Source organism: Trachemys scripta, chromosome 2 (genome assembly GCF_013100865.1).
Source record: "Trachemys scripta elegans isolate TJP31775 chromosome 2, CAS_Tse_1.0, whole genome shotgun sequence".
Classification (NCBI taxonomy): domain Eukaryota; kingdom Metazoa; phylum Chordata; order Testudines; family Emydidae; genus Trachemys; species Trachemys scripta.
Genome location: NC_048299.1, coordinates 106,320,709 through 106,346,309, shown reverse-complemented (window position 1 = coordinate 106,346,309; position 25,601 = coordinate 106,320,709). Strand labels below are relative to the sequence as shown.

General features: G+C 42.2%; 1 protein-coding gene across 3 annotated transcripts in view; it reads left to right on the top strand.

The window, feature by feature from the left end:
- Positions 1-25,601, top strand: part of GALNT1 (polypeptide N-acetylgalactosaminyltransferase 1) — a 204,066-nt gene that overhangs the window by 63,378 nt on the left and 115,087 nt on the right. For 2 of the 3 annotated variants that reach the window (XM_034761365.1, XM_034761364.1), the window contains 2 exons: positions 10,131-10,360; positions 24,888-25,062. In XM_034761365.1, the coding sequence (XP_034617256.1) occupies positions 10,222-10,360; positions 24,888-25,062 (314 nt within the window). In that variant the 5' untranslated portion in view covers positions 10,131-10,221. The remainder of the gene's footprint in view (positions 1-10,130; positions 10,361-24,887; positions 25,063-25,601) is intronic. The other variant, XM_034761367.1, reaches the window with a different exon arrangement.

Sequence of the window (25,601 nt, the reverse complement as noted above, 5' to 3'; positions counted from 1 at the left end):
AATGTTGCATGCGTGAGGTTATACATTTTTTCCTTTTCAGTTTCCATTCTAAATTAGCTTTTATGGAGCTATCAAGATTGTGGCTTAAAGACAGGCATTTGATATTTGACCTTTTTGATAAAGTCCTCCTACAAAAGTGTTTTTTAATGGAAGCTGGATGTTCCTTTGGTTGTTTAGTGCTTTCAGCAGTTGAAGTGTAGTCCAGTACTAAGAACAAAGAGGGCTTCCTACTCTTCTCCATGTGTCTGTAGTCCCTTATTCACTTTGCAGCAGTACTGCAAAAAGCCTTTTGAGCTTATTGGATGTAGTTTTCTGAGTCAAGATCTAGTTTTACAGAGATCCTCAGTTTGTTCTTCATCCGCTGCTGAGCATGGCTATATATTCCAAAGACTAGATCATTAAGCAGACACAGAAGTGCTCCAGTTAGAGAGACTGCCCCAAACATGCTAGTAGGGGCTATAGCTACAACACACAGTTTCTATTGAGCTATGCCGTTTTCCTTTCTGATTGCTCATTTTAGGATTCAGCCAGGTGTTGTCTCACTAAGGGCAGCTCCGATGTCAAATCATTTCTTGAAACCTTATTTGATTTAGCCAGCCTCTTTGATGTGGTTGAGAAACCAAGACCCCAGCCTTCATCCAGGAACACTAGGGCTCTGGGGTCTTTTATACTTCCTTTGACAGCTCAAGGCTTTAGTCTAAGACCAGACTGTGAAGTCTGAGGTCCCACAGGAATATACATAGATTCCAAGAGAGACCTAAGATCTGTTGAATTAGCACTGGTTTTCTTTCTGTTCAATCAATCCTGTGACAGTCATAGGTTTTCTACCAGATCACTCCTGCAGTGCCCTAGACCAGAGGAATAATAAAGGAAAAAGCTCTTACAGAGCTCCAATCAGCATCATTTTCAGAGGAATCTGTCTGTGTGTTCACCCAATTCATAAGTGGAGGAGGGTGCATTTTCGTGATGAGCCTAGGACTAGTCTGATTGTAGTCATCTTTCCATATAGAATGAAGCTGACAAATAGATGGGGTCTTACTATTCCTTAACTTACCAGCTTCCTCCAGCCCACGAACATCTTAAGGTGAAGTGTGAGAAATTAAAAATGATCTTTCTAATGCCAGAATATCTGGAGATTAGTTTTCAACGTTCTCCATCTGAAGTTCACTTTTATTATTTTACATACATCTGTTGCCTCATTTCTCTTCTCAGCTGAACGGTTGTCTCAATCTTCTCAGGATCTCCATATGGAAGTTTTTCCATGTCTATAGTCATTTTTGTTGTGCGTCTGAACCCCCTTTAGTTTTGCTACATCTAGTCTCCAGTAGACATTTTCTTTTCAATTGCCAGATGTGACCATGAGGAGCAAGCTATTCTGTGAAGTGAACCAATTTTCTTCAAATTAAGATTGTTTTGAGGATTTCATTGAAACTTGGTCTAAGATTTGTCTTGATTTTTGAGCTAGACTCTGAACTTACTACGTCTTAAGGTGTAAAAAAAAATTGTACTGTATTTCCAAATTTAATATTCTAACAATGCTGTATTGTAAGGCATATGCACTCGGTTGAGATTCTGCCACCCCTCTTTAGAACCTCATTATTTCTAAGGGCTGGTCTACACTGGGGGGGGAGGGGGAGGGTTGAAATAAGATACGTTGACTTCAGCTATGCTATTCCCGTAGCTGAAGTTGCGTATCTTATTTCGACTTGCCTCCCGTCCTCACGGCGCGGGATCGATGACCGCGGCTCCTCCGTCGACTCCGCTACCGCCGCTTGCCTTGGTGGAGTTCCAGAGTTGACGGGAGCGTGTTCAGAGATTGATATATCGCGTCTAGATGAGACTCAATATATCGATCCCAGATAGATCGATCACTACCCGCTGATCCGTCGGGTAGTCTGGACGTATCCTAAGGTTATTTTGGTGCCCAGATATTATGGTGATATAGGTACCCTTTGGAAATATGTATTTTATACACATACACAAGGAACTGAGGCAGAGGGACTATGTAATGTTGGGAAAGTCACTGAAGAGGTCTGCAGTAGAGCAGAAAATTGAATTTGGGTCCCCCAAGTCCCAGGCAAGCACCCTAACCATTGGGACATCCTACCTGTCTGAATTCTCAGATTTGCTAAGGAAATAAAATGTTAATTTTGTCTGCAGATGGGGAAATATTGACTTTAAAATTGCATAACTTCATTTCTTCTGCCTTGTGTCCTTCCCACCCAAGCCATTTTAATTTCTGGAAGAGTTTAGAATTACTAACGCTAGAAACCTAATGCTAATATCCTCTTGAAAATGGAATTGTACACTTTCAAAGTGATGTACAGGATTTAATCTTCATGTGTATATATCATCTCTATATAAATGTCTACCCTAAATTTTTAAAAAAGGGGACCAAAAAGGCCACCAGGGCTTACAAGAGTACAAGATGTGGTTAGAGGTAAAAGGGCATCCTTTAAAAATTGAAGTCAGATCCCACTGAAGAAAATAGAAAGCAGAATAAAACTCCAGTAAGTCAAATGTAAAAATATAATGAGGTAGGCCAAAAAAGAATGTGAAGAACTGCTAGTCAAAGACTCCAAAACTAACAGCAAAATTTTTTGAAGTACAACAGAAGCACGAAGTCTGCCACACAATCAGTGGGTCGCTGTGTGATTGAGGTGTTAAAGGAGCATCCCAGGAAGACAAGGCTGTTGTGAAGAAGCTAACTGAATTCTTTGCACAGGTCTTCACTGCAGAGGATGTGAAGGAGATTTCACACGTGAGCCATTCTTTTTTAGGTTATAAATCTGAGAAACTGCCCCAGACTGAGGTGTGAATAGAGGTGGTTTTGGAACAAATTGATAAATAAAACCGTGCTAAGTCACCAGGATCAAATGATATTCCCCATGAGAGTTCTGAAGGTCCTCAAATATGAAATTGCAGAAGTACTAATTGTGGTATGTATTTGTCACTTTAATCACCCTGTACCAGATGGCTGGAGGATAGCTAAAGTAAGTCTGATTTTAAAAAAAAAGCTCCAGAGGTGGTGATGGCAGTTATAGGCAATTTCAGTACCAACCAGTTGGCCTGGAAGAAAAGAATTATCAGATAAATAGCTGAACATGATATGCTGGGGAAGATTCAGCATGGCTTTAGTAAAGGGAAATCATGACTCACTAATCTATTAGAATTTGACAAGTATGTGGACATCGGTGATCCAGTGTATACAGTGCACTTGGACTTTCAGAAAGCTTTTGACAAGATCCTACACCAAAGGTTTTTAAGCCCATTAAGCGGTCATGACATAATAGGGAGGGTCCTCTTTTGCGTCAATAACTCGTTAAAAGATAGGAAACAGAGTATGAATAAATGTCAGTGGAGAGAGGTAAATAGCCGTGTTCCCCAAGTCTCTGTACTGGGGGTAGTTCTGTTGAACATGTTCATAAATGATCTGAAAAAAGGGGTAAACATTGAGGTGGCAAACCTTGCAGATACAAAGTTCTGCGAAATAGTTCAGGCCAAAGCAGATTGTGAAGTTACAAAGGGTTCTCGCAAGACTGAGTGACAAAATGGCAGACTGGGACTATTCAGTTTAGAAAAGAGACGACTAAAGGGCAATATAGTAATCATGGATAGTGTGGAGAAGGGGTAAATAACACTTACATATTCACTCTTTCACATAACACAAATACCAGGGGTATAGGCAGCTGATTTAAAACAAACATAAGAAAGTATTTCTACACACAGCACACTGTCAACCTGTGCAACTCATTGCCAGGGGATGTTTTGAAGGCAAAAATATAAGTGGGTTCAAAAAAGAATTGGATAAATCGTGACTGGTGTGGAGAAAGTAAATAAGGAAGTGTTATTTACCCCTTCTCATAACATAAGAACTAGGGGTCACCAAATGAAATTAATAAGCAGTAGGTTTAAAACAAAAGGAAGTATTTTTTTTCACACCATGCACAGTCAACCTGTGGAACTCTTTGCCAGAGGATGTTGAGAAGACCATGATTATAATAGGGTTAATAAAATAACTAGATAAGTTCCTGGAGGATAGGTCCATTAATGGCTATTAGCCAGGTTGGGCAGGGATGGTGTCCCTAGCCTCTGTTTGCCGGAAGCTGGGAATGGGCGACAGGGGATGGATCACTTGATGATTACCTGTTCTGTTCATTCCCTCTGGGGCATCTGGCATTGGCCACAGTTGGAAGACAGGATACTGGGTTAGATGGACCTTTGGTCTGACCCAGTATGGCCATTCTTATGGAGAATAGGTCCACCAATGGCTATTAGCCAAGATGGTCAGGGCGCAACCTCATGCTGTGGGTGTCCCAAAACCTCTGACTGCCAGAAGCTGGAACTGAACAACAGGGAATGGATCACTTGATAATTGCCCTGTTCTGTTCATTCCCTCTGAAGCTTCTGTTGGAAGATACAATACTGGGCTAGATGGACCATTGGTCTGACCCAATGTGGCCATTCTTATGTTCTTAACATATGTGAAATTCGTGATGCAGTTTACGGATGGGGTAGGAGAAGCAGTCGAAGGTTGGGAGTGCTAGCAAGATGCTAATTGTCCCCGGAGTAGTGACTACAAACATAAAGCTATGAAGATCTCATTACCTGAGTGATTTAATTTAAATGTAAAATTTGAGTCTGTCAGGACAGATACTTTGATAGATCTGTATTTATGCCTCCTGGAGTTGTAAAGTGTTCCTGGAACAGGTTTGATCTGGTCAGTCTTAGGACAACAGCACTGAATTGGTTAATGCCTGGTTCACGTAGGAAATATCTTTGCAATCATACCGGCTAGAAATATAATTAATTAAAAAAATGCAGGATTAAAAAACCTGCAAGACTGCTTTGGATGTTGCAAAAGTCGTGGAAGCTGAGGGTGAGACTATATGACATAAGCGTTACTCATAACTCTAAAAACTTAATACCTTTTTCTAGAAGAGAACTGAGTTGCTCCACCTTTCCATGGTATAGAATTTGGCCAATAATGTGGAAGAAAGACAGTGTTCCATAATAAGTTCTCTAAAGAAAACTGAGGTTTAGTGTTTGAGCTCTCTTTATTTCTGTGGTTTTCTGTTTCTAACTGGTTGTAATTGCTAATTCATCCCCCCTTGAAAGATGATTCAGGAAGAGATTGCATATATAGCAACAATGCATATGGTGAAGAGACTTCTTCCGGAGCAGGAAGCAGAGGAAGTTGCCCAGGAAGGAAACTGCATGTGGTTGAAGAGTTTCCTAGTAAAATCTTAACATATATTAATATGATGATAGACAAGGAGCACTTAGCCAAAGTTCTGTACTGTTTTGTTACCCAGCATAAACCCTGTAGCATGTTGCTGGAAGTAATTGACAGAAGCCAGTTTGCATTATTTGTGTTCTTGTTTTTGAAAATAATTTAATTAGGGAAGCCAAAGCTTGTTTTTGTGTTTAAATATTTTTTGACAATTGTATAAAAGTCTGCAGTATGGCAATTTACAGTGGTGTCTGTAGAATTTATTCTTAATTTGAATTAAGTGGAGCATAATAGAATTTAAAGGGTTCATTTCTAAAACTTTAATTTTTTGAAAAGTGGGTAAATATTTGCCCAGTAATCAAATTGATCAAAGTGGATTCAATGATTAGGGTTCAATCTAAACTTATAAGTTAGAAGGACTCTTATTTTAAATGACAGTTTATTAGTCTACCAGATTACTCCTGTTGCTGGATCCTTCACTGCACTTGATAACTTTTATTGTAACCAATATTTACTTTGGTACACTTAGCATCAAAGTGTCTTTTTTTTAACTTGATATAGCTGAGTTGTTAATTAACATAATGCCCAAAGGTACATTAGGTGCTTTGAGGGTATTTCAGTAATAGTGTAGCACCTAGGAGACCATTATTCTAAGCAATGTACAAAAAGAACAAAAAGATGGTCCCTGCATCTAAAAGCTTATGATCAAAGTTATAAGATGAGAGAACAGACAAACCAACAGGGAATTCCAGGCAACTGAGAGAGACTATTGGTAAACATAATAGGCAGCGAGCTCAGCTCACCAATGACCTAGCCATGGTGACATTTTTTGTGAAGACACTTCTTTCTCAGGTAGAAGGGAGTCTGAAGTATAAGACAGTTCTGAAAATCCTTTTCCATTTTTTTTATACCTTGGTATACTTGCCCCCTTTTAGCTTGATTTTTGTCAAACATTCACCAGCAAGCTATTAACCATAAGCATTTTCTTGCTTTAATTTCTATTTTATATTGATTTTTTTAATACACACATTCTTCACTCTCTAGGCATGAAAAGCTTGTCAAAGTCGGAACATATTTTTGATTTGCAGCATCCTATTACAAAACAAACAGCTAAGACTAAATCAATTTGATATTTTTAAAAAGAAAATTAATAATTGAATGCAGCATATCAAATGTGTTCATTACTCTTTCAGTTCTAGGTTAACACTGTGTAATATGCTGATGGTAGACTTTGGATCTTTTTTGGATCATGGAGAAAACTTGTTCCAGTGAGTGATGGAGAATATTATGGTATAAAGGCATATAAAGTGCTAAGACCCCAACTTTCATTGAAGGCAACACATGAAATTTGCTATTGTATTATTGGAGAGAATCCAGAGGTGATCAAGAATAACAAGTTTAGAAACCATGAACTATGAGAAAAGGTTGAAAGAATTCAGCATGTTTAATGTAGAGAAGAGAAGGCTAATAGGAGAGAGAAGTCCTCATCATGTCCACTGAAAGTAGAAGTAGTAATGGACTTAATGTAAATTAAGTGAGACTTAGGTTAGTTATTAGGCAAAACTTTCCAACTATAAGCATATTTAAGCCATGGAGGTTGTGGAATCCTCATCATTTGAGGGTTTTAAGAACAGGTTCTAGACAAACAGCTGCATGAGCTGTCGGAGGCCTGTATCCCAAAAAAGGGAAAAAGGTTAGTAAGCAAGAGATTTAAACCGAGCTGGATGAGCGACCGTCTCAAAGGGGCGATTAGGAAAAAACAGCCTACAAAGAGTGGAAGAGGGGAGGGATCAGTAAGGAAACTTACCTTAGTGAGGTCAGAGCACGTAGGGATAGAGTGAGAAAGGCCAAAAGCCGTGTAGAGTTGGACCTTACAAGGGGAATTAAAAGCAATAGTAAGAGGTTTTACAGCCATATAAATAGGAAGAAAGCAAAGAAAGAAGAAGTGGGACCGCTGAAGACTATAGCTGGAGAGGAGATTAAGGATAATCTAGGCATGGCACAATATCTAAACGAATACTTTGCATCGGTGTTCAATGAGGCCAATGAAGGGATTAGGACTATTAGCAGCGTGACAGAGGGGGATACAGGAGGGGGGATTACCGTATCCGAGGTAGAAACCAAACTTGAACTCCTTAATAGGACTAAATCGGGCGGACCGGATGATCTTCATCCAAGAATATTGAAGGAATTGGCGCGAGAAATAGCAGGCCCCTTAGCGATAATTTTTAATGAATCTGTAAACTCGGGGGTTGTTCCATTAGACTGGAGAATAGCTAATGTGGTTCCTATTTTCAAGAGAGGGAAAAAAAGTGACCCGGGTAACTACAGGCCTGTTAGTGTAACATCTGTAGTGTGCAAGGTCCTGGAGAAAATTCTGAAGGAGAAAGTAGTTGAGGGCCTTGAGGTCAATGGCAATTGCGACAAATTACAACATGGTTTTACCAAAGGCAGATCGTGCCAAACCAATCTGATCTCCTTCTTCGAGAAAGTAACGGACTTATTAGATAAGGGAAATGCGGTGGACCTAATATACCTTGATTTCAGTAAAGCGTTTGATACCGTACCGCACGAGGAATTACTGGTCAAACTGGAAAAGATGGGGATCGATATGAAAATCCAGAGGTTGATAAGGAACTGGTTAATGGGGAGACTGCAGCGGGTCGTATTGAAGGGTGAACTGTCACGTTGGAGGGAGGTCACCAGTGGAGTTCCTCAAGGTTCGGTTTTGGGACCCATTTTATTTAATCTATTTATTACTGACCTCGGAACCGATTGTAGGAGTGGGCTGATAAAGTTTGCAGATGACACAAAGCTGGGAGGTATTGCCAATTCGGAGGAGGATAGGGATATTCTGCAGGGAGACTTTGAATGACCTTGTGAATTGGAGTATCAGAAATAGGATGAAATTTAATAGTGAAAAGTGTAAGGTGATGCATTTAGGAATGACTAACAACAATTTTAGTTACAAGCTGGGGACGCATTGGTTAGAAGTAACGGAGGAGGAGAAAGACCTTGGGGTCCTTGTAGACCGCAGGATGACTGAGTCGACAATGTGACGTGGCGGTGAAAAAAGCCAATGCGGTCTTGGGATGCATTAGGCGAGGTATATCTAGTAGGGATAAGGAGGTGCTGCTTCCGTTGTACAAGGCGCTGGTGAGACCTCATTTGGAGTACTGTGTGCAGTTCTGGTCTCCCATGTTTAAAAAAGATGAACTCAAACTGGAACGGGTACAGAGAAGGGCCACTAGGATGATCAGAGGAATGGAAAACCTGTCGTATGAAAGGAGACTAGAGGAGCTCGGGTTGTTTAGCCTGGCCAAACGAAGGCTGAGGGGGGATATGATTGCTCTCTTTAAATATATCAGAGGGATAAATACCAGGGAGGGAGAGGAATTATTCCAGCTCAGTACTAATGTGGACACGAGAACGAATGGATATAAACTGGCCGTGGGGAAGTTTAGGCTTGAAATTAGATGAAGGTTTCTGACTGTCAGAGGGCTGAAATATTGGAACAGCCTTCCGAGGGAAACGGTGGGGGGCGGAGGACCTGTCTGGTTTTAAGATTAAGCTAGATAAGTTTATGGAGGGAATGGTTTAATGGGATAACATGATTTTAGTCAAAGGAACAGCGTGCCATGGCAGGTAAATAGTATAATGGCTAATGAGGGTCAGGCTGGAGAATCATGCCTACGTGCTCGGGGTTTTACTGATCGCCATATTTGGGGTCGGGAAGGAATTTTCCTCCAGGGTAGATTGGCAGAGGCCCTGGAGGTTTTTCGCCTTCCTCCGCAGCATGGGGCAGGGATCGCTAGCAGGAGGATTCTCTGCTAATTGAAGTCTCTAAGCCACAGGATTTGGGGACTTCAACAGCAGAGTCAAGGGAAAGGGTAGGGACGGCTATGTGGCCTGCATCATGCGGGAGGTCAGACTAGATGATCATAATGGTCCCTTCTGACCTTAAAGTCTATGAGAATCTGTCAGGGATGGTCTAGGCATATGCAATCCTGCTTCAATATGGGCTGGACAAGATGACTTCTTGAGGTCCCTTCCATTTCTATGATTCTAAATATCAAATTATAATATGAAAATCCTGCCTTTTACATCTGGGTGATATGTGATGTTTAGTTACTATATGTAGAATAGTAAGCTATAGTCACTTTGAAACTTTGGAAATGAAATCCAAAATTGGGCCAAATTCCTATAGCAAACAGTTTCCTAAAAATTGAAGTCTGTTTCAGAAACAGCAAAGTGGAACAAACTTGTTTATTTCTCAACCACGTTACAAATTAAATAAAACTGTTGCTTGCCATACTACAGCAGTCTTAGACATAAATACTGGCATTTTCAAAACTTTACCAGTAAAGACTGGAGCAAAGGTGATCTTCATTTTCTTGTTTATCACCAAGCTAATTCTAGTATTTAATCTAGTATTCTCTGTGTACTGTTAATAATTCCCCTCTAGCCAAATGTATTTCAGTCCAAGGAAAATTAGAAAAGACTGTTTGTTGTGATCAGACCTTTCATTATGCTGGCTATCCTAAATTTCCAAAGGGTAAACAATATATTAAGTCCAAATCCAAAGAGTGGATTTTAATTTTAATATAGTTCCATATTTTCTTCTGCATTGAGTAGACAACTTGGCATTTTGACTATTGGCATTGGCATTTTGGAGGCATGAGTGTTAACACATCAACTGACTTAGTTGCCTCAGTTGTGTCTACTCTCTTCACTTGTAGAGTGCCTAGAGCTTTTCTTAACTTTTGCATGTGGACCATTGTGATAACTAATTTGCATTTCAAATTTGTTATCCTAAAATGTAAGTAAAATTGCCTCTTTAAATGTTACTTCTCATTTTGGATTTTTTTGTAATGTCTGTTCTTTGTTTTCTTTTCAGATACAGAACATGGTCTCGGAAACTGGATTAAAGCAATCTTGTTGATATTTTTATTTATACTTTTTTATTTTTGTATTTGACTTAAAGTGCCATGAGAAAATTTGCATATTGCAAGGTGGTCCTTGCCACCTCACTGGTTTGGGTCCTTTTGGATATGTTTCTATTGCTGTACTTCAGTGAATGCAACAAATGTGATGAGAAAAAAGAGCGAGGCCTACCTGCTGGAGACGGTGAGTAGATGTTTATAAATTACAACTTTTGTTTAAATAAGTATCAGTGAAAACTTGCCCTTTGATAATTCCCAACAGGATGAGTACGGCTTCATCTTGTATGTATCACAAATATTTTCAGTCTTTAAAAAAAAAAAAAAAAAAATCCTGGAGGTGTTGTGTAGGCTGTCTAATACCCGAGGCATTCTGAAGGAAGATTTCATTTAAAATGATGTTCGTATAGGAAGGTAAAACAGAGTTAAGGAAATAATCCAAATCCTTCCCTACCGTAATGTACATCTGCAGTAACTCCATTGACATCAATAGCATAAAGCAGTGTAACTAAGAGCTGTATTTGGCCAAATGTAGTAATTTTGAAGGACAGTGATCTCATTACAAAATAAATGTTGGAACAAAAGGGCATTTATTAAAATTAGTACAGTAAACCCTCCAGTGTTGAGATGTTGAATAAGTGCTTATTTTTGAAACAGGAACTATTTTATTCTGTAGCAAAGTTATTCAAGAAAGCTGTTATTCCTGTCCTCCTTTGCTTTCCAGCATAGTTTCCATATGCCACCCAATGGAACTCAGTGCTTTTAGAAAGAATATTTTAAGCTGCATAAAACTGTTGCTACTATAGTATAAAGTATGGAGCTTGTCTGGGTTTAATACAGTATGTCCATTTTTCTTTGCAGATGTATAAAACAAATCAAGTAAAGCTGTAAAATACAGATAGAGCTGGCAATGGCTATTAAGATTGCCTTCCACTTTCCATTATAACTCTGTCAGACTTCAGGATGGATTGATTTAAATCACCTAGTAGAAAGCCTCACTTTAAATAATTGGTTTTAATCAGTTTTTCTGTTTGTAATTCCATTCTTATCTAAAAGGTGCATTCTCATTGGTTGATATTACCATTAAAACATGTTGATTTACAACTAAAAAGAGCCTCTACTCTGGATTAGGTACAGCTGTTTGCTACCTAGGATGGTACCTTATAACTATAGATAAAGATATAGATATGGGCTGTCAAGCGATTAAAAATATTAATCACACTGTTAATAATAAAATACCATTTATTTAAATATTTTTGGATGTTTTCTACATTTTTCAAATACATTGATTTCAATTACAACTCAGAAAACAATGTACAGCGCTCACTTTATATTTATTTTTTATTACAAATATTTGTGCTACAAAAAAACAAAAGAAATAGTATTTTCAATTCACCTCATACAATCTCTTTATCATGAAAGTTGAACTTATAAATGTAGAATGATGTACAAAAAAACGGCATTCAAAAATAACTTTAGAGCCTACAATCTACTTAGTCCTACTTCTTCTTCAGTCAGTCACCTAGACAAACAAGTTTGTTTACATTTATAGGAGATAATGCTGCCCACTTCTTGTTTACAATGTCACTTGAAAGTGAGAACAGGCATCGCAAGATATTTACATGCCAGATGTGTTAAAGATTCCTATGTCCCTTCATGCTTCAAGCACCATTCCAAAGGACATGTCTCAATGCTAACGAAGGGTTCTGCTCAATAACAATCCAAAGTAGTGCAGATGGACACATGTTCACCTTTATCATCTGAATCAGATGCCACCAACAGAAGGTTGATTTTCTTTTTGGTGGTTCGGGTTCTGTAGTTTCCACATCGGAGTTTTGCTCTTTTAAGACCTCTGAAGGCATGCTCCACACCCCGTCCCTCTCAGATTTTGAAAGCTACTTCAGATTCTTAAATCTTGGGTCAAGTCCTATAGCTTTCTTTAGAAATCTCTCATTGGTACCTTCTTTGCATTTTGTCAAATGTGCTGTGAAAGTGTTCTTAAAACGAACAACATCTGGGTAATCATCCGAGACTGCTATAACATAAAATATATGTCAGAATGTGGGTAGAACACAGAGGAGGAGACATAGAATTCTCCCCACAGGAGTTCAGTCACAAATTTAATTAACGCATTCTTTTTTTAACAAGCATGGAAGCATGTCCTCTGGAGTGGTGGTCGAAGTATGAAAGGGCAGATGGATGTTTAGCATATTTGGCATGTAAATACCTTGCCTGCTACAAAGGTGCCATATGCCTGTTCTCACTTTCAGGTGATATTGTAAATAAGAAGTTGGCAGCATGATCTCCTGTGAATGTAAACAAACTTGTTTGTCTTAGTGATTAGCTGAACAAGAAGTAAGACTGAGTGGATTTATAGGCTCTAAAGTTTTACATTGTTTTGTTTTTGAGTGCAGTTATGTAACAAAAAAGAAAATCTACATTTGTAGGTTGCACTTTAACCACAAAGAGATTGCATTACAGTATTCTGAGGTGAACTGAAAAATACGATTTCTTTTGTTTATCATTTTTATGGTGCAAATATTTGTAATAAAAATATAAAAAGTGAGCACTGTACACTTTGTATTCTGTGTTGTAAGTGAAATCAATGTACTTGAAAATGTAGAAAAATATCCAAAAATATTTAATAAATTTCAATTGGTATTCTGTTTAACAGTGCGATTAATCATGATTAATTTTTTTAATTGCAATTAATTTGTTGGGTTAATCGTGTGAGTTAACTGATTAATCGACAGGCCACTCTCTCTAGAGATATAATTTATTTATTTAAGCAGTTGTATAGCTTTCAGATTCTTCTGAACTGTACATTTTTAGTGTGTTTAGAAAAAGGTGAATGATGGATTGATTATTTACTGGGGATAATTAACTTTTTCTTCATGATTCGTCAAGCTGCATTAGGATGGTAACTAAATTTAATTAAACATAACAGCTTATAACATTTATTTTTATTAAAGGAACTGTGAATGCTTTAGATACATAAACTTCTTTTATCAAAGGATGTTTCACACGTACAACTAAATGATTTATTAAACAGAGAAATTAAATGTAGTCAGTAAATTTAAACTGATTATCGCAGGCAAGTCTGGGAAACTTTTCAAATACATCTAAGTGAAAGTGACTGCAGCTTAAGTTCCTACTTGCCTTAGTCTCTTGAAAATAAGTCTCCTAAATTAGTTAGGCTGGCCTATTGTACCATATTTATAAGGCTTAACCTCATAAATCTGATGTTTTCCCCCAGATTCATTCTTTATATAGAAAAAACAATGTTTAAGTCTTAACTCAGTTTTTTACGGAGGATCATGGATTCAGCATGTTTTTCTTTAAGTGTTTTAAGATGATGTAGTAAGTTTAGACTTAACATATTTTGTTTTAAATTCAGTTTTCATTTTTAACAGGTTTATATTTTAAAAGGAAAACTTCTTGTAATTTAAATAACAAAATCAAAAAAATCTGATTTTAAATAAAAAAAATCATTTTTCTTATCTACCCTGCCAAACTAACCACTCAGGCTGAAATTTTTGAAATGTGTCAAAAAATGATTCAGCCATTACCAAGAACGACATTCGGGGAAATTTTTTTTGTAAATGTTAGAAACTTCTTGTACCCCGCAATATTTCAAGTCCCTTCTCTAAAGCATGGAGGGACTAGAACATCTCCATTAAATGGGTGTATGTCCGAGAGGTGCCTATAGAGTTCCCTGTGAAAATCCACCTCTATTTGACAGCTATATGCCCTTGAAAATTGACATAGATACATACATAAAGGTTTTGACAGCAAAATAGCATGAATATTCCATCAGGGCTTAGTATACTACTTCTAAGTGCAGCAGGACTCTTCTTACAGTTGTTTCTTCTGGCTGTTTGAGGCTGCTGGGAGTAGGGAGACTTTGTTGACTGCTTCTCTGCTGATGTCCAGCAGCATAGAGTAGAGGAGAAAACAGCCTGCATTTAAATGCAAGGAGTGAGGAGCTGGGAAGGCAGTACACTAGGAAGGGACAGGAGCAGAGGGAGAAGGATTGGTTATATGGGGCAGGAATAGACTGGGATGGGCATGGGGAGATGTGGGCAGAAGGCCTTCTAATTTAAAGCATCTTGAGAACCTGGAATAGAACCCAGGATTATTAAGTCCCCACATTTCCCTGTTGTCTAGCAAGTAGCTGTGAAATCGACCAGTGAAGTATCTCATCCCCTTCCAGTGGCTCTGTCAGCTACTCCATTAGCTTAGTGATAGAAGTCTATGCTATGGATTTAAACTTGCCAACCCTAAAGGTAACCAATATTGGGAGGATGGGTTGGATTGAATATGGTTATATTACATGTGATAGAATTTCAATTTCCTTCACTTATTTTTTTTAAAAACCCTAGGTAATTACACAGAAAAAGACTCCATTAAAAGATAAGTTGCAGAGTCAAGCACCAAAGACTTAAAGAAATATCAAAATTAAGGTGGTCCATGGAACTGTAAATCAGCACCGTGGAATGTATGCACTACCATTCAGTCTTTACATGATCACCTATTTATTTTTTCTAAAGGGGCTTCTGACTCATTCAGTGCCTAGGATAGACAGCGCCCAAACAGTATTGTGTAGTGGAGGGTTTGTTTGTTTGTTTGTTAACTTGGAAGTTGAGTAGTGAATGAGGCAGGAAACTGCAGGAAGAGAAAGGTTGATCTCATGGTTTAAGCAGTTGAATGCCACCCCAGAGAACTGGGTTTCTGTAAACTTCCAATGTGCAACTGGAAAAGTCCCTTAAACCAAATTTTTAGGAGGTGGCCACTAACTGTGTGGCTCATTTTGGGGTGCCCAATTTGAGACGCATGGGATTTGATATACAGAAGTGCTGAGCGCACTCAATCACAATTGAAGTCAATGGCAGCTGTGCTTAGAATGTATAAACTGGAAGTACTTGGGAAAATCAGGTCCTAAGCATCTCAAGGGGGTCACTCAAAATTAGTACAGTAAAAACTTTGGTATCCAGTATGTTGAGGAAATGGGGGGTGCCAATAAGTCAAAAATTCCAGTTAACTAAGAGGGAGGGTGGGAATTTGGGTGTGGGACGGAGCTCAGGGCTGGGGGTTGGGGCATGGGAGGGAATGCAAGGTGGCGGATTCTGGCGGTGCTCACCTCAGGCAGCTCCCTGCAAGCGGCGACATGTCCCTGCTGCTCCTCGGCTGAGGCATGACCAGGTGGCTCTGCATGCTGCCTCTGCCTGCAGGCGCCTCCCTCAAAGCTCCCATGGCCGCAGTCCCCTGCCAATGGGAGCTGCGGAGCCAGCGTGATCCCCCGTGGTGGTTCCTTCACCTAGGACCATTGACCATGGCCAGTGGGAGCTGCGGGGGCGGCGCCTGTGGATGGAGTCAGCACGCAGAGCTGCCTGGCCACACCTCTACCTAGGAGCAGCAGGGACATGTCGCCACTTGCAGGGAGCTGCCTGAGTTGAGCACCATGTGGATCTGGGACCCCAAAACTCCTCCCATGCCCTAAACCCCTGCTCTGAGCCCCGTCCCACACTCTCTCTCTCCCTTCCAGAGCCGATGCCCCACATCCCCCTCCCAAAATGCTGGTTTATAGAGCTTTCTGATTGGTAAAGTGCCAGATAACACAGATTTTACTGTAGTTACTTTGACAGTTTTGGTCTTAATCATTATGCCTTAATTTCTAGTTGTAAAATAGTGATATTTTACCTCATAAGGGTGTTGTGAAGATAAAAATAAATTGTATTGAGGCTCTTCTAATTTTAAGGCCAGAATCTGTGTTTGGAGCTTTTAATATGACTAATTTCTTTTAAGTATAATTACTGTATCTATAAAAAAAAAATTTATGTGCACAGGACAAATTAAATGTGAAATTCCTTGAAAAATTCTGTTCCCTGACTGGCACTGAAACTTTTTTGGGAGGAGAGGGGAACATGTATTAAACCCTCATCTCTGCAATGGGAGGAGGCTTTTTCTCTGCTCTACTGCTGCTCCTATTGATGTTACTGGGGAAATGCTTTGCATATATGTAGTACCACAAGTTGGAGGAGATGGAGGATGAACTGAACTGGGATGGGGAAAGAACAGGCAAAAAAGGAAGACTCAAAGGTTTTTGATTGAAAAAGCAGTTGTGTTTTAGTAGATCATTTCCATTTTCAGAGGGTTTTTTGCACGTTTTGTTTATAAAAGTTGCTTGGGAGCAGCAGTCAAAGAATGTTTAAATAAGAACTAGTGAATGGTAATTTGAAACTCTTAAGATTTTATGAATGTCCCTTGAGACTTTTGTTCTTTCTGTTAAAGGAACCTAGCTGTCTTATTTTTGGGACAATGGTGATGAGATGCAGAAACTGTATTTTAATTTCCCACCAACTGTCACTGAAGTCAAGTTTCAAATTGAACGCAGTCCTCTGCATGTGTAGAAACTTCATTTTTTAACAGAACAGATAATTTGCACTCTAAGATAAATATAATGTAGGAAAAGTGCAAAGTTAGTTACACAATATTACTTCATATAACTTTTTTCTGTTAGTCATAAATGGCCTTATAATATGAATGGAAAGACTGTTTTCAATTAAATATTTGATATTACACTTAGTAATTAGCTTTGCTGTAAAATATATTAATGTAGCATTCTATTAATAGTACTGGTTTGAAATCTGAGAGTGAAACCAGTTAGCAAGCTGACTAGATACTGTTTTAAACAGTATTATAACGTCTCTGTATAGCTATAATATTCAGAAGGTCTCCTTTATGACTAATTGAATATCAAACCAATTCATGGGAGATATTTTCTGAAATACATAATGTTCTTTTGTTTGCAGCAGTGTTGTAGCCATGTTGGTCCTGGGATATTAGAGAGACAGGATGGGTGGGGTAATATCTTCTATTAGACCAACTTCTGTTGGTGAAAGAGAGACTTTCAAGAAGAGCTTGCAAGTTTGTCTTTCACCAACAGAAGTTGGTCCAATAAAAGATATTATGTCACCCATCTTGTCTCTAGAATGTTCTTTTAATTGTTTTTAGGTTGTAAAGTGAAGCACTTGAAAAATAGAGAGCGCAGAATTTGGGTTGCACTGTCCATACTGTGCACCAAATGAGGCAAGTGGTCCTGTGATACATAACAGAATTAGACTGATTATAATTAGGTTATTGAAAATTTTCCAGTGGAACAGTTCTCTGTTGAAAAATGGTGATTTGGTGGAATCAGCGTTCTGCAGGAACATGTAAATTCCATTGAACCAGGCAGATTGGTCAACAGGCAATTTTTAACAGTACATCTCGGCCAAACTTGAACGAATTTCATGTGACAAAGAAAAGGTATTTCTTTGGTCACAGATTATTCAACCTACCAAATTTCAAAGGCCTGCTGGAAACAGTGGAAATGTTTGAGCTTCTAAGAAAAAACTCTGAAAATCTTTTATAATGGAAATGCTAACAAACTGAATTTAGGTATTTCTAATAGTTTCCCCCCTGCAGTCACTTTGGAAAACTCAGTGAGATAGGCGCAAGATCTCATTTGTTACTCTTTATATGTTCGTATAATTTGAATGCTAAGTTTTTCAGTGAGTATAGGATGCATTTTGTTTTTGCTCTTGGCAAGCTATTTTTCCCCTCTTTGACCTCGTGTAAGATTACAGTATTCTCTCTTAGCCAAAAATTAAGGAGCATTTCATATTTGGGAAGCAGGAAGAGAAAAAGGGTGGTGCCTTGATCTTACTGGAATTACCTAATATTCTGTTAGAGTACACTGAATTATTTAGCTCATTTATAGTACTGTTTTCTATTTAAATTAATCTGATAATTCAATGGCTAGATGATTTATAGCCAATATATATGCTAAAGGTCAAGTTAAAAACCAGTGTCTTGAAATTTCATTATTTGTATATTTAAAAAAAAATAATTTTTGAAAAATATCACAAAATGGGTATTTATAAAGAAACACTGGCCACTTTGGTTTTGTTTTTTAGTCTCAATTATTTGTAATGCTTTCTCAGAAACTTAAAAATGAAATAATGTTCTGTTCTTCTTCGAGTGATTGTTCATGTCCATTCCAAGCAGGTGTGTGCGCGCCGCGTGCACGCCAGCCGGAAGATTTTACTATAGCAGCGTCCGTAGGGTCGGCTTAGGCGCTCCCTGGAGCGGTGCCTTCATGGCGCTGTATATAGGGGCCAGCCAACCCTCCACCCCCTCAGTTCCTTCTTACCGCTGGTGACGGCTAGCTGGAACTTTGCTTGCTCTTCAGCAATCATGGCAGTGTTCCATCTTAGTTGTAAATAGTTAGTCAGTTTGTTTAGTGTTAGTTTAGATAGATAGTTGTGTGTTGGGGGGGGGGTTCCCCAACGTTTTCATCACCCCACTGGGGCATGCCCGAGTCTCCAGGGTTCAGACTCTACAGGGACTGGGGGAAATTCATGCCGAAGAGTGACCCGCGCTCTTCCTGCTTAAGGTGCCTCGGGGAGAGCCACCAAAGAGACAGGTGCAGTATCGGCAGGGCATTTCGCCCCAGGACTCTCAAAGATAGAGAGCAGAGACTTAAAGTCCTTCTAATGGAAGTGGCCCTGCAGCCACAATCGGACCCTGGGCCTGCCGACCCAGCACTTCATCCTCGGTGTGCAGTGCCCCAGCACCAGCGATAAGTTGTGAGGCCAAAGCCTCTAAACCCCGACACCGGAGAGAGTTGGCACACAAGAAATTGGCCTCGGTGAGACATCGTTCACCATCACCAGTGGCGGTTAAAAAGAGGCCAGTGAGGGAACATTGCCCCCACCAGGACCCTAAGGGGCCAGCGCTGTCCACGAGTGCTGCAGGACAGGCCGCGCCGCAGACCCATTCTGCTATCCCGTTGACTCCTGCCCCGGAGAGGGTACGGTTGAGTCCGGACAGGCCTAGATCCCCGGACATTATAGAGGAAGTGCGCCTCCCATCGACGCCGGAGGTGTTCAAGGCTGCCTCAGACCTCTTGAGCCTCCCGGTGCCGGCGTCACCGCACCAGTGGAGAGAACCTCCGGCTACCCCTCGACCCCAGTTACAATCTCAGGGCAAATCGGCAATGCTGTCGCCGCGCTCCCCACACTGAGCCACCCCAGCGGCACCGGCGCAGAGGGAACTTTCTTCGGTCCGGCGGCACCAGTCCCCGGCGACAGTGTGTACTGCCCCTCCTATGTCCTCTGACTCGGAGACCTCTGACTCAGAGGTGGACTCGTACTGCTCCAATAGATCGAGGAGCAGACTATCATCCTCGTGTGCGAGTGCCCAGCCTTACCCGCCGCAGTGGCAGCAACAGTGGCAACCGCCCCCCCCCCAGTGGCCGTTCTGGACGTCATGGCCCTACCACCAGTCAGTGGGTCAGGCGTATGGACTCCACTCACGGGCCACATCGGTCTCCTCGACGTCGGTGGCCCCGCCCCTAATGCCCCCACCACCAGCACCGCCGTCTGACAGGAGTGTGCCACAACGGGACACAGCACCACCTAGTCAGGCACCGGCACCAACGGGGGCCATGCTCCCAAGGCCGCAGGCACCGCCCAGCACGCCTTGTCATTCGGTTTCGACCCCGGTACCGGCCGTGGTGCTGGATCCTGAACCCGCACCGGCCGCGCAGCCTGAGTACCGTGTGCCACAGGCCCTGGTAGCGGTAGAGGGTATAGAAGAAGGCTGTCTTCAGGGGATCTCCTCCTCTTCCTCGCAAGATGAGGCAGTGGCAGGAACGTCCGCGGCACTGGCTCTGGAGGACAATAGGATCCTCCAACAGCTGCTTACGCAAGCAGCCCAGAGCCTCTCGATCCAAACGGAGGAGATCGGGGCGGATACTGATCCGGTGGTGGACATCCTGACCCCGTTGGGCCCATCCAGGGTAGCCCTGCCTCTCATAAAGACCATTGCGGACACAACCTGCACCTTGTGGCAGATGCCAGCCTCATTGGCCCCCACGGCTAAAAGGACTGAGAGGCGATACTTTGTTCCATCCAAGGGCTATGAACATCTTTATACACACCCTCCGCCGGACTCCCTAGTGGTAGATGCGGCAACCAGAGGGAGCGCCAAGCATTCCAGGGAGCTACGCCAAAAAATAGAGAGGCCAAGAAGTTGGACCTGTTCGGGTGAAAGGTGTATTCGACAGGGGATCTGCAGTTGCGCATAGCCAATCAGCAGGCCATAGTGAGCCGGTATGGACACAACACGTGCTCGGCTTTGTCCAGGTTCGCTGAACTCCTTCCCCAGGAATCGCGAACTGAGTTTTCAGCCCTGATCGAAGAGGGAAAATTGATTACCCGAGCTTCCCTCCAGGCAGCCTTGGACGCGGCCGATTCAGCCTCACGCACGCTGGCGACTGGTCAGGGGCCTAGACCACCATTTTGATGGCCCGGTTGAGACCGACCTACCGGTCAGAAACTCTGGATCCTACCAACCGTACCTTTTCGTCACATCTATCCCCCTTCTATCGTGCGTGGGCCTGGATCATATCAGACAGTTGGGTGCTTCGCACGGTAGAGGGGATATTCTATCCAGTTCTCCTCCCGCCGCCCCCCCCCCCCCCCCACTCTTCAGGGACTCCTCTCACGAGCAACTTCTAATTCAGGAAGTACAGTCCCTCCTCGCAGCAGGGGCAGTAGAGGAGGTTCCTCAGGAGCTCGGGGGCAGCGGCTTCTATTCCTACTATTTCCTAATACCGAAAGCGAAAGGGGGCCTCAGACCTATTTTGGACTTGCGGTGTCTCAACAAGTTTGTAAAGAAGCTCAAGTTCCGCATGGTCTCCCTGTCCTCCATCATACCTTCCATGGATCCAGGAGACTGGTATGCCGCCCTCGACTTAAAGGACGCATACTTTCATATTGCAATAATCCCTCAGCACAGGCGTTACCTCAGATTTGTCGTGGGCAACACCCATCTACAGTTTACGGTTCTGCCTTTTGGACTGTCAGCAGCCCCAAGGGTCTTCACAAAGCCATGGCAGTCGTGGCAGCCTTCCTGCGCAAGCAGGGTATTCAGATGTTTCCCTACCTGGATAATTGGCTCATCAAGGGCCGTGCCAAGGCACAGGTGGTCTTCATCAGGCAGACCTTCCTCGAGCTCGGCCTCTTGCTGAACGAGGCCAAGTCCACACTTTCTCCAACCCAAGGAATTGAATTTATAGGGGCAGTTCTGGACTCAACACATGCCAGAGCATACCTCCCAGAGGCCAGGTTCCAGACTATGTCCAACATTATTCTCTGCCTCCAACGTTACCCTACCACCACAGCAAGAAATTTCCTCAAGTTATTAGGGCACATGGCGGCATGTACCTATGTGGTGAGCCACACCAGACTCGGACTGCATCCACTCCAGTCCTGGTTGGCAGGGGTGTATCAGCCGGTCAGGGACTCCCTAGAATTAGTGGTGATGCTACCTCGGCCAGCGTTGGATTCCCTACAATGTGGTTCGACCCACGGGAGTGCCTTTCCTCGGCCCCGAGCCCTCCCTATCACTGGTAACAGACTCTTCAGATGTGAGATAGGGTGCACATCTGGGCGACCTCAGGACATAAGGACTTTGGTCACGAGAAGACCTTTCATTACACATCAATGTCAGGGAATTACAAGCGGTGTGCCTCGCATGCATAGCCTTCAAATCCCATCTGGCGGGCAGGTGCATTTCTATCCTCACGGACAACACTCCAACGATGTTCTATATCAACAAACAGGGTGGTGCTCGCTCCTCTCCCCTGTGCCAGGAAGCCCTCGCATTATGGGACTTTTGCATACAGAACGTAATTCACCTGACTGCATCCCACCTCCTGGGGACACAGAATGGGCTTGCAGACTCCCTCAGCCGCTCGTTCCAAGGTCACGAGTGGTCTATCCACTGGGATATAGTATTCCCAATTTTCCGGCTTTGGGGTCATCCCCAGGTTGACCTGTTTCTCTCCAGAGAGAACAGGAAGTGTTGCCAATTCTGCTCCCTCATGGGACGCAGTTCGGGGTCTCTAATGGATGCCTTCCTTCTCTCTTGGGCAGACGGGCTATTTTATGCCTTTCCCCAGATTCCTGTGGTTCACAGAGTAATCCTCAAGGCCCGCAGAGATCATGCTCGTGTCATCCTAATAGCGCCAGCGTGGCCGTGCCAGCACTGGTACACGTTGCTCCTGCATATGTCTATACGGGTGCCCCTCAGGTTGCCCCTACTCCTGGACTTGATCACACAGGATCGGGGTCGCCTGCGTCACCTGAACCTGGAGTCGCTCCACCTTACGGCTTGGATGCTCCATGGCTAAACCCTGTGGCGATGCATTGCTTTCATCAGGTCAGGCAGGTCCTTCTTGGTAGTAGGAAGCCCTCAACAAGGACCACGTACTTGGCCAAGTGGAAGCGCTTCTCCCTCTGGCCACACAACGGGGTCAGGATCCCTTGCTCGCCCCGGTCCCTCTCATATTGGACTATTTGCTACATCTGAGACACCTGGGACTCTCCCTCTCTTCGGTTCGAGTACACCTTGCTGCAATCTCGGCGGGGGGTACCTCAGTGTTTGCGGTCCCACTCGTTGGTCGCTTCCTCAAGGGCCTTAACAGGTTGTTCCCGCACATTCGTCAACCTGTCCCTGCTTGGGACCTCAATTTGGTCCTGTCCGTCCTCACGGGGCCCCCCTTTGAGCCACTGGCTTCATGCTCGCTGTTATATCTTTCATATAAGGTTGCGTTCTTGGTGGCTATCACATCAGCCCGGAGTGTGTCGGAAGTCAGAGCACTGACATCTGAACCTCCATATACCATCTTCCACAAAGACAAGGTCCATCTCAGGCTGCACCCAGCGTTCCTTCCTAAGGTGTTTTCCCCTTTTCACATGGGTCAAGACATTTTTCTCCCGGTGTTCTATCCGAAACCGCACTCCTCGACTAAGGAGTGTAGGCTGCATTCCCTGGATGTTTGCAGGGCCCTCGCGTTCTACATTGAAAGGACAAGACCCTTCAGGAAATCAACCCAACTTTTAGTTGCCGTGGCTGACAGAATGAAGGGGGCAGCCAATCTCGTCACAGCGGATCTCCTCTTGGATCAAAACCTGCATCTGGGAATGCTACAGTCGGGCTAACATACCAGCCCCGCCTATCACGGCCCACTCCACAGGAGCACAGGCCTCTTCCGCTGCATTCCTGGCCCAGGTCCTGACGCAGGAAATTTGTAGAGCGGCCATGTGGTCTTCAATCCACACTTTTACCACACACTATGCCATCATGCACCAGGCCAGAGATGATGCAGCCTTTGGCTGCACAGTACTCCAGTCTGCAGTGACCTCCGACCCCATCACCTAGGTTCAGGCTTGTGAGTCACCTGCTTGGAATGGATATGAACAATCACTCGAAGAATAAAAAACGGTTACTCACCTTTTAGTAACTGTTGTTCTTCGAGATGTGTTGTTCATGTCCATTCCAATACCTACCCTCCTGCCCCTCTGTCGGAGTGTCGGCAAGAAGGAACTGAGGGGGTGGAGGGTCGGCTGGCCCCTATATACAGCGCCATGAAGGCGCCACTCCAGGGGGCACCAAAGCCAACCCTATGGACGTTGCTATAGTAAAATCTTCTGGCTGGCGTGCACGCGGCGCGTCCACACCTGCTTGGAATGGACATGAACAACACATCTCGAAGAACAACAGTTACAAAAAGGTGAGTAACCATTTTTTTCCAGTTTTGTCTTTTACTTGGCAACAGTTGGTATCAGAAATAGTATGCCTAGTTTAGGAGTAATAGTAAATTTGTTGATACAGATTGGCTAGAGCTAACACATTGTTTCATGTTTGTAATAGATTAATTCTGGTGGAATTAAATTCTCCTAAAATTGAGAGAGGATTGTTCTGAAGAATGAATTCAAATTGCATTATCAATGCCAACTCGTAAAGTATATTATACATATCAGAATTTTAGTCTAAATGGATTAGTTTTCACTTAATAGAAGTTTTTATATAAAAATAAATTCCTTTGCTAACCTCATAAACTATGTGGAAGTGGATGTTACTAGATGTGAAATAAGCCCCCCACTAATTATTTTTTTCTCAGAAAGTCTGTGAAATATAATGTAGAGATTTATTCCATAACTGAGTGAAATTTGTAATGCAGTAAGTTTGTACAATACAAAATGTGATGACAAAAAGATGGGTGCTTTTTGGTCCTCCAAGTGAACAATAGTTGCTGAGAATGAGACTTAACTGCTCTTGTTAAATATATTAATAGTCGAAGTTTATATTTTTCCAGTATTTAAAAATGTCAAATTTTAGATCCTGTCCTCGAATCTTGCTTCATATGAAACAGTGCATCATTAAACAAATTAGATATGCTTTTGTAAAACATAAATGAGAAGAAAACGCAAGGGTCCCTGCAATAGTCGTATTTCTCCAGTAAACTTCAGAATAGTCTAATCCAGCGGTTCTCAAACTGGGTTGGGACCCCAAAGTTGGTCGCAAGCCTATTGTAATGGGGTCGCCAGGGCTGGCATTAGACTTGCTGGGTCCTAGGGCCGAAGCCTGAGCCCCACAGCACAGGGCCAAAGCTTGAGCCCCACTGCCTGGGGCCAAAGCCCCGGGGCTTGGGTTTTGGCTTTGGCCCCCCTGTCTGGGGTAGTGGGGCTCAGGCAAACTCAGGTTTCTGTCCCCTCTCCTGGGGTCATGTAGTCATTTTTGTTGTCAGAAGGTGATCGTGGTGCAATGAAGTTTGAGAACCCCAGGTAATTTGTTCAGTATTTAAACTTCTTTTTTGTTAGTTCCAGAACCGGTACAGAAGCCACACGAAGGTCCTGGAGAAATGGGGAAGCCTGTTGTTATTCCTAAAGAGGATCAAGAAAAAATGAAAGAGATGTTTAAAATAAATCAGTTTAATTTAATGGCAAGTGAAATGATTGCTCTCAACAGATCATTACCTGATGTCAGGTTAGAAGGGTAAGTACCTTCTATTCTATTGAAAGCATGCTTTACTTAAATGAACACACATTAAAAATTCTCCATAGTAACCATTGTTCTTTTATATGTTGGTAATCAGCATAGATATGAAAGTTGTAAGACACAAGAGGTGGTTAGAATTGCTGGGTTTTGAGGGGTTCATTTGTAATATTTAACTTAAAAGCAAAGCCACCAAATTTCATTTACTGCTATTGTAACCATGAAGTTAGTTATGATTATTAGGCTTTTTCAAGAAAAGAAATTAAATTGGTCTTTTTGAAGGTAACGTAGGGTGGATTAAAAATGTATTAAAAATCTGATTTTTATTTAAACACATTTTTCTCTTTAAAATAAACCTATATAAAATTAAATTTAAAAATATAACTACTTGCATTATCATTAAAGTCTAAACTTACTATAATTATTAAAATAATTAAGTAGTGCATCAAAATTTTAAAGAAAGTGAAGGCCCTAAACCAGGGTTGGGCAAACTTTTTGGCCTGAGGGCCACATCAGGTTTCGGAAATTGTATGGAGGGC